Below are 9,796 nucleotides of genomic sequence, written 5' to 3'. Positions count from 1 at the left end.
ACCTGGGCTAGGACTCGATATCATACTTTTTAACCTCTTAAGAAATGTTTGGATTCAGAGTATGAAGATGTTGAGGATAATTAGAAAAACATGTCCTCTGAATAACTACTACAAAGACAACAATATGCAATATATCAATTATTGTAACAGTCCTACTAGCCTGTTTTGAAACTGTTTCATTGCTATTTTATTTTTTTCTCATTAAAATGAATATAAAAAATAAATAGAAAACATCTTCAGTCGGGCACGGTGGCATGCCCTGTCACACCAACTGTTCTGCAGGCTGAAGCATGAGCATCGTCACTTCAAGGCCAGCCTGAGCAACTTGATAAGAATTTGTCTCAAAATAAAACAGGGCAGGGGATGCAGATCAGGGCTCCCAGTACCTAAAGACAAAAAAAAACAGTAAAGGCAGCAATTTTCCAAAGCTCAGCTCACCACCATTTTTTCCAAGTCCAATCACTTTGCAAATGCCCAGTCATCTAAATTTACTCTAATCATAATATTCCTGCAAACACCAGGTGAGTTTGAAAACAGTTACCAAAGAACAACAGCTTAACTGTAGGCCTCTTGCAGTTTCTGCCCGTGTTACTGACTTAATACCTCTGTGTTTGCTATTCAAGATAGCACCCCAGTGTCCTATTTAGGAAGAAAAAAAATAATACTATGAATTCTATGTACCTAGGGCCCAAGAGGAGAAGTTGGTGAAAAAGGAGAAAAAGGAAGTCTGGGAATTAAAGGTCCCCAGGTACGTAATGAGAGAAAGAGTGACTGACTGCATCTGGCTTTGATCTTAGCTTTAGTGTGGATGTTTTTATGATTCCTTCCCTGCAGGTAGAATTATTTACTGTCTGTGATCAGCAAAATGTAATAGGTTTATTTTAGTATTATTTTTTGTGCAATAGGTTGGCTTCAGCACTCCGTGTGGTAACCATATCACACTTCAGTTCCCATCTTTCAGAGCAAGGCATCATTCTGTCAGACTCATTTCTAGTTCCCTCTGCCTCACTGCTCAGTGGGTGTAAGGATTTCTACTCTACATAGTTAGGCTCCCTCACTGCCCGGTCACAAGTTTCTTGGTGGAGCTTCCCATCACACTAACAGGACAGCATATTTTAGCAGTTCTCTCCCAGATCTCATGTGACAGTGTTTGGGGACTGTAGACATTTCACAACCTGGACCCCTTTCCAAAATACTTACATCAGAATCCCTGAAAAGAAGCCCATGGCATAGATAATTAAAAATTCTCCCCAGGTGACTCTAAATGTACTGAGGCTTAGGAATGCCTGCTTAACATTAGCACTTCTCCAACTTCCAAGTGCATGAATGCTCCCTATAGAATTTATTGAAATGCAGACTGAGATCCTGACTCCAGAGAAGAGCCCAAGGTTCCACAGGTCCAATGAGCTTGGAGGTGGTGCTGATGCGCCTCTCCATGGACCACACTGTGGACAGCAAGGCTCTATGTGATTTGGGCCTTACCTACCTATGATCAGAGTATACATTCAGGGGTCTGTCTGGTGTATATATTTGGTATGTATCGACCATCTGTTTCTTCTTTTAGATTGTAAGGGCCATGAAGGACCTTGCCTTGTTTACACTGTGTCTACAGATTCCAGATTAGCAGTAGTGTCTGGCCATAGCAGATCTCCAGGCATGTTTGTAGAATGAATTAGGCAATAAATTAATGCATAGAGTGTATTTGGAAGCTGCATTTTCCATGAACACTGGGGAAAAGGGAATTTATATATTTGTGTCCATTAAAGTTGGAAGTGGTCCAACACTTAAGCTATTTGCATGAACTTGTATCACATAACATAATATTTTAAAGCACATTTATGACTCCTCATGACGATATGTGTTCCCAATATTAAAGAAGGTAGTACTCCTTCAAAACATGTGAAATCTATAATTTATAGCAGAACTAAATTGAGGAAAAGTATTTTCCTTCACATCTTTGAATCATTAAGTCTGGTGGCATCATAAATTGCAATTAAAAACTAAGTGCCAAGAAAAACATATATCATGTGATTATCTCATCTTTTTATATAATAGATAGATGGATTGAAATCCAAAAGTCTTGGTATTTCTTTTGCTGTAGGATCCAAAATCTTGTCCAACTGGCTGTGACTATAATAACATTTCCATCAGCTGTGTGGTACTGCTCTGCGAGAAATACCCATGTCATCTGGCTTTGGCACGAGTGATCATGGGTATAAATCATTCAACCTCTGGCCTGTGAGAGCCTGTCAGGAGGCAGCCTTTCTTTCTAGTCTCCTCCTCCATTTGCTTGGCTAGAAACAATGATTTCTTTCTTTGCTCAGTTTTCATGAAACACCTTTGACTACCCAGTTTCAAAGGTGTGTGGAATTGTCTATGTTCAGCACATGATGAATAGCGCCTCAAAATTGTTGTTTCCAGAGAAAAATCAGAGAGACAAATACAATCAGATATGCAGGAGAGTTTGTAGTTATTGGCTCTATAAATCCACTCACTGCCAGAGGTCTCCTTGCTTTACAACACACAAAGGCCAGGGGAATAACGAGTGTCTCCTAATTGTGGGATTGCAAATTTTCCTTAGGTTATACACTTAGCAAAAGGGATGTGATTTCTGTTTACGATGTTCAGAAGTCTTATTAACTTACATAATATTGAGGTGTTCTGCGCATGTGCCAATCCAGCCAATATATGGTGACAATATAAAAGAAACACTATTCATGGCACTATGAAAAGTAAGAGAGAGCTTTGAAAAGAATGGTATGTTGTTTTGTACCTTCCTTGTCACCTTTCTTTGGATTTCTGTCACAGCCTGTCCTCATGCCTAGGAAAAGAGAAAACTCAGTCCAAAATACCAAGATCAGTCAGAGTTTATAATCACTACTGTCATGTGTAATATTAAGAAAGATTGGAAATGTACATTGCAAATTTTGAAAATGACATAGAATTTCTATTGTCTTTACAAAGTATAACATCAAGGTCAAAGACATAGAGTCTGAAGCTGGTTTGAATTTTTGATTTGTACTTTAGTACTATATGACTGTGAGCAATTTACTTAATCTCTGTGTCTCACTTTTCTCTAGTGTAAAGAATAGTAATAATAGCTGCCTCATTTTGAAACTCAAATGGTTGTCTCAGTTACTCTTCTTTCATTGCTGGGACAAATACCTGACACTCAAAAGTAGGGAAGGAAAGGTTTAATTAGCTCACTGGAGGCTTTAGTGCATACTCAGCTGGCTCAGCAAGGATGTAACAATATGTCACTTGGCTCACTCATCGGATTTCATCATCCTGCAAAGTCTGAGGATGGTGACTCCATTAGTTACTCCTTTTGCTAACTTGACCAATGTTTACTATAAGTGCTTCCTGTATGTCCAGCCCTCTACTAGAATACAGAATGAATCTGAAACAGACCTTTGTCTGAGTACACAAAGCCTCTAAAAGAGGCTTGTGTGAATAAATGAGAGGTATTTTGCTGAATGGTAGAAGGCAACCATACCAAGATGGTTATGGTTTGGATACAAAATGTTCTCCCAAAGGCTTATTGTGTTGAAAGCTTGGTCCACAGAGCAGCAGTGTGCAGAGGTAGGGCTCCTGGGAAGTGATCAGAGCGTGGGGGTACCAGAGCCATCAGTGGGTAGATTCCTTGATGAGTTCATAGCCGCATGAACTCTTAGGGGCAGTGGACCATGAGAGCATCTCCTTGAGCACTAGACCTTGTCCTCTGTGCTGTCTTCTTCCTCCTTCTCACTTTCTCCTCTCTGCTTCCCTCACTTTCTCTCCCTCTCCCTCCTCCAGCCTCTATGCACGAGGTCAGCAACCTTTCTCTGCCATGGCAGGCCATGATGTTCCTGTCTTGCCACAAGCTTAGCCATAGTAGAGCCAGCTGACATGGGCTGAAGCCGTGAGCAAAATAACATTGTTCCCCTTTAAACAGGTTATATCAGGTATTTTGTCATAGAAAAAAAAAAAAAGTGACTAACACACCGTGGCAGCATATAGGATGAGGAGGAGATCAGTGGGTTAGACTTTGTAGGATAAGGAGGGTTTTTCCAGGTAACCAAGAGAGAGGCAGCCATCCAGGAAATGGAAGCAGGCTGTAAAAAGAGCTGCTAAAGGTAGTTTTGTGAATAGTGAATGCTGCAGTGTGGTGGAGCACAGGCTGCATAGAGAAGCATTAGAGGGACGGTGCAAGGCTCTCTTGTGGGCTGGCACTGTCAGTACAGCCTCCTCTCAGGTACCTCGGGATTTGCCTTGCATTATTTTATTTGCCCACACTTGCTGGCTTCTGGATCTCTAGTCTTTTTTTTTCAAACCAAGCTCATATCTAACTCTTATAGAAGTCAAGCATTTAATCACTTTGTTTTTTCTCAGCTTGCTATTTGCTGGCTGTAGGTTTGTATTAGATTTTAGCCCCAGGAAAATAAAATACAAAAAGTGATCAGGATTCCTTTTAAGTGTAAGAAGACCTGTACCTCTGTGCCTGCCGTGGATGCTCAGGCACTCATCCTAGACTTCTAGTACAATCCTGTCAGAAGGACTCTGAGGTCGAGGTCCATTTGCTCTCCATAAATACCTCCATTCTATCCTTACTGAACATGACAGCAGTTGTTGCCAAGGGCTATAGCACAGGCTCCCACCAGGGCTACTGCATGTGTAAGAGTTTGGACACCCTTCTCAATGGTGCCTGGACAGCAAACAGAGGGGCTGGAGCCTCAGTCTGTAGAGTCAGATAGAATTAGGATCAATTCCCATCTTATCACCTTATTAGCAAAGTAATATAGGGGTAAATGCCCTAAGAGTCTGGTTTTGATTGATAAATAAAGTTAGCAGTGTGAGGGCCTGCCCCTTAGCTCAGTTCTTTAAGTGGCTGCTTCAACAAAGCAGTCAGGCTCAGGTTGCTGTGGTTCGATCCCCACAACTCAAGCCAGCCAAACCTGCCCTGAAGGCATTCGGAGTAAAGTTAGCAGTGTGGATTGTACTGTACTGTGTTGTTCTGAGAATTGAAGATGATAGCTTGCTACCATTTCATAGAAAGCCTTGATCAGAATAGAAGGCACTCATTACCAAGGCCCACCAAGGATCTGAGCCCTAGCAAATGTCCCTTCCTGTTCAATGCCTTAAGCTTCTCTTCTAATTCTAAGGCAGTTCTTTGAGGTCAAATCAAGGAAACTCTTTTACCTGATGTCTAAAGATGCTAAGAAAATTATCTCTCTCTTAAAAGCAATTAGCAAGATTTCACAGCCAACTAGTAGAAGTTGGGTTGATCATTTATCTGGGTAACCATTCACTGAAACCTGAGCCCCATTCAATCAGGCACAAACTTCAGTTTGGAACTTTGTAGTACCCTATGTAGGCATTTTAACACACGCACTTGGTATTTAGATGAGCGGTTGGCCTGCAGGTGCACAATAGAGGAGTCCCTGTGTAGAAGTAGGATGAGAATTTGTAGGGTTGCTATTCAAAAACAGGGTATGAAGATCTGTGAGGCACATAAGAGAAGAGGCATCTTCGAAGGTTAGAGAGAGGAGAATGGCGGGGGGGCCTGAGGACCATGGTAACCTGATGTTAAGGAAGTGAGTAGAAAAGTTTCAGAGCACATCATCCGACTCCGATAAGGTAAAGGCAGAAAACTAACATGGTGTGGACAGAAGGGTGCTGGAAGTTGGTGCCACATGGTAGTAGAGGTAAGAATTCAACAGGAACTGATTTTGAGCAGTCTACAAAGAGGTGAGAAATCTAGGTTTTTAAGACTAAGAAAAGGGCAGGCAAAGATGGGGAATTATAGAAAAATTATCTTCCTTAGACATCATTTCACTGTTCAACAAGCTTTCCTATTAAGAAATTGTTTTTGTGTACCTTCTAATATTTTCAATTTTTTAAAATGCATTTAGTATAGGGTCTCACTACACAGATCAGACTCATAGTGATTCTCCTGTTTTCAGCCTCCCTAGTGCTGGGATTACAGATACATGCCACCACACCCAGTCTCAATTGCCATTCCAGCATGCCCCAGGGGCTGGGCAGGCACAGCACATGGTGCTGGGGATCGAACCCTGGTCCCTGTGCTCTGCCTAAGCCGGCACTTTAGTCCGCTGAGCTATCTGGCTGGCCCTCAATTTTTAAGGGATGAAAAAGATTCATATCACAATTCTGTTCCAAACAAAATAATTTGTTAAAAATCATGGCTATTACACAGATTGCCTTAATTAATTTGAAATTATAGCAACTGTAATCAAAAAATTGTGGAAATGATTTCAATTCACTGGTGTTGGAATTGCTTAAAATATCTAAGAACAATTGTACTCAGTAGGGATTTCTCCTGACGTATGCTTAGATATCCCAAAGGAAAAATCCGATCCCAAGTGTTAATAACAGAAGGCAGTTGTGTGTTCTCTGAATTGGGATTTTAAAATAGCTCTAAAGCCGTTCCAATAAAACTTATTTTCTACAATGTTGAAACGATCTATTCTATTACATCTAGTAGATCTAGTAGATTGTCCATATAGATGTACATTATGTTTGTTGATCTGTGCAAGTTTTGTTATTAGGTTTTCAATAAAGCCTTAAGGCTTTGTTTACACAGGTTTTGTATCTTTCTTGTTAAATTTATCCCAAGTATTGTTTTTTCCTTTTAGTAAGTAGATATTTATTTACACTTACTTTTATAACTATTTTCTAGTAGTTTCTGAAAGCTATTTCTAAATATTTACCCTGCATGAGATGAATATGTTTTGCTTTGTTTGTGGTACCAGAGATGAACCCCGGGGCTTCCTTCATGCTAAACAGGCGCTCTACCCCTGGGCTACATCTGCCAATCGTGCTTGGCAAAGCTTTTTGAACTTTCTAATATATAACTCATGCTATTTACAAGTAACGCTAAGTTTACATTTTAAAAAAAAAAAAAAGACTGAGCCTTTGCTTTTGTAGAAAGGATTTCTTAAAAGGTGAATGTCACTTGGAATACCTTTTTAAAATGTTAGACATTTTAGCAACATCTGCTCTCAGAGCAAAACATTGAGAACCTAAAATCTCCATGGAAGGGACGACTCACAAGGAAGTAAAATCGTTTAGGCAACATCTGGCGTACATTACTTCATTAATTTTCTTTTATTTACCAGTCTTTATTTCACAGCTGCAATGGTTTTTTTTTTTTTTTTTCTTTTTTTTTTCCAGAGGAGGAGTCAGTATAACCATAATTCTTCTCTCAGCTGTAGTTCATTTTCCTTTTAGAAGAGACTCGGAAGGCTTAAGGGAAAGTGGCTTCATGTTTTGCTGCATTTGCACTGCTTGCTTTCTTTCAGGGGCATCCAGGACCTGGAGGAGAGGTGGGGAATCAAGGCCATTTGGGAAGCCAAGGAAATAAAGTAGGTCACATTCTTTATGTCCCCTCCCCAAAGTTGAGGTTTTTCTTCTCAAGAGAGCTGCATCTGGTTGTATTTGCCAGAACCCTTTCAACACAAAGAAAAACAGTCTCACTAACCCTAAGCCCTGACTGGATTCTTAGAGAGCCAGCAGCCTCTGAGGACATGGGTGTGGATCAGATGAGATCAGGGATCCAGCTCAGCTTAATCGCATGAGGAGCTACACCCAGTGCAAGATCTCAGGGATCTCAGGGAAGGAGGGTCTTTCTGGCCAGGTCTGTCTGTCTGTCTGTCTGTCTGTCTGTCTGTCTGTCTGTCTGTCTGTCTCTCTGTCTTTCTCTTTCTCTCTCTCTCTCTTTCTCTCTTTCTGTCTGTCTCTCTGTCTGTCTCTCTCTCTGTCTGTCTCTCTCTGTGTCTCTCTTTCTGTCTCTCTCTCTCTCTGTCTCTCTGTCTCTCTCCTTTCCTCCCTATTGTTTCCTTCTTTCTTTCTTTCCTCTATCATGTCAACCTTTGCTTACCACCTTTTCAGACCCAAGTCTCCTGTGTTGAGCCTTCATCTGGGCTACACAGTCAGCTCCAAGAGGACAGAAATGTTTGTCTTCGCTGATCCTGGCCTGGTGCTCAGTATGGTGCCTGGATGCACCCTGGTCCTAAGTGCTTCCTGGATGCTTGCTGAATGAATGACCACCAGGGGTATGATGAATATGACGCTCCATCCATGCCACAGAAGTTAGAGTATTTTCACTACTCTGCCATAAAGACAAACTTGAGGCTTTCATAGCTAAATGAATGCACCTTAAAAATATAATGTTAAGTGAAATAAGTCAGATACACAAGTTCAGACATGCATGGGTTTTTTTCTAACATTTCCAACAGTGTATTGTTAATGGAGAAACATGCGTGAAGCTCCAGTCTCATTGTTTGCTGTTGAGCTGTGCTGTACTATCTCCACAAATGGCCGTTCACAGTATGCACCTCACAAGTGAGCATTCCGCACCACAGTTCTGTACACAGCCACACACTCTAAAGTGCTGCCTTTTGCCTAGCTTCCTGAAAGGGTCTCGCCCACAGACTGGTGAAGGTCTGCGAGCTTGCAAGCACACGCTGACCTCGCTCCCTTCCTGCTCTGCTTCACACCGAGTTCAGCACAGCTCACTTGCAGGTCACAGTATTCATATGCATCCACACATTCTTTTTTAGTTGAAAGGGAAAAGAAAAATAATAGAGAAGACACTAGCAATGATACACAATTTCAAAAAAACCCAAGGTGATAGGTATTCAACAATGGTTGTTATATTACACATTTCTGTCTTCAAAGTAGTTGCTCAGATTACCAGATAAAAGCATGTAAAATTGATCAAAGTTAAAATTTTGAATATTATCTGCTCCCTTCAAAAAAAAGAAGTTAGTAGTGCAGTCACCTTAGTTATGCTGTGCACATATGTACATGATTTTTCCCTTCCTTGTTTTTCCTTTCTTTTTTCCTTTCCCTCATCCCAATTGTTTATTCCTTTGGTTCAGTTTCTTTCCTTTTACTATGTCTATTGTAAAATCACATTTTACTTATTCTTTCAGATTCTTATAGCAGGCATACAATACAATGTTTATACATATTTTTAAGAGAACAAACAATAATTTAAAAATATTAGAAATGATACAGAATTTCGAAAACCAAAATGATAGGAATTCAACAATGATTGTTATATTGTGTATTGTTGTCTTCAAAGTAGTTGTTCAGATTACCAGATATAAACATGGAACATTGGTCAGAAAAGCATGATTATTCTAATATGAGGGGGAAAATATATGTCTATTTTTCACAGTGGTTCACAAACTTAATTCTTTCCATGATTCTTGCTGCAAACCGTGTTGGACAAGAACCAAATCAAATTCAGTTGTTAGTTTCAATGTTGACCTTATGGAGAAACTGGATTTAGTTCTAGTCTAGTTCAATCTGTGACCAGAATCATGGAGAGAATTTAGTTCATCAATATATTTTTTCCTTTGCTTCTTTTTCTCCTTTCCTTCGTCCCAATTTTTCTTTCCCTTTGAACAGTTTCTTTTCCTGTCACAAAGTCTATTGTACCTTTCAGATTTTATTTACTCTTTCAGGTTCTTACATTAGGGAGACAATATGATGTTTACATGTGCAGATCTTATTTCATGTGTGAGGGTGGTCTCTAGTTACATCTATTTACCTCTAAAGGCTTCAAGTTTATCTTTCTTTACAGCCAAGTAATACTCCATTGTATAAAAATACCACATAGTTTTTATCCATTCTTCAGCTGATGGGCATTTGTGTTGTTTCCAAGATTTAGCTGACAAATTGTGCTTCTAAGATAATTGTACTACTAATTTCTATTGACTTATTGAAAGAAACAGTTAATGTTTAATTTTTTGATTCATTTTGCATGCTTATATCAGGTAATCTGAAC

General features: G+C 40.0%; 1 protein-coding gene across 1 annotated transcript in view; it reads left to right on the top strand.

Annotated features, from left to right (window-relative positions):
• Col6a6 (collagen type VI alpha 6 chain) overlaps window positions 1-9,796 on the top strand; it is a 119,842-nt gene that overhangs the window by 61,442 nt on the left and 48,604 nt on the right. Inside the window, exons 23-24 of the mRNA XM_004625220.2 lie at window positions 686-748; window positions 7,302-7,364. Of these exons, the coding sequence (XP_004625277.2) occupies window positions 686-748; window positions 7,302-7,364 (126 nt within the window). The remainder of the gene's footprint in view (window positions 1-685; window positions 749-7,301; window positions 7,365-9,796) is intronic.

The sequence above is a fragment of the Octodon degus genome, unplaced genomic scaffold (assembly GCF_000260255.1).
Source record: "Octodon degus isolate 3935 unplaced genomic scaffold, OctDeg1.0 scaffold00008, whole genome shotgun sequence".
Classification (NCBI taxonomy): Eukaryota; Metazoa; Chordata; class Mammalia; order Rodentia; family Octodontidae; genus Octodon; species Octodon degus.
This window is presented reverse-complemented; position numbering and strand designations above follow the sequence as displayed.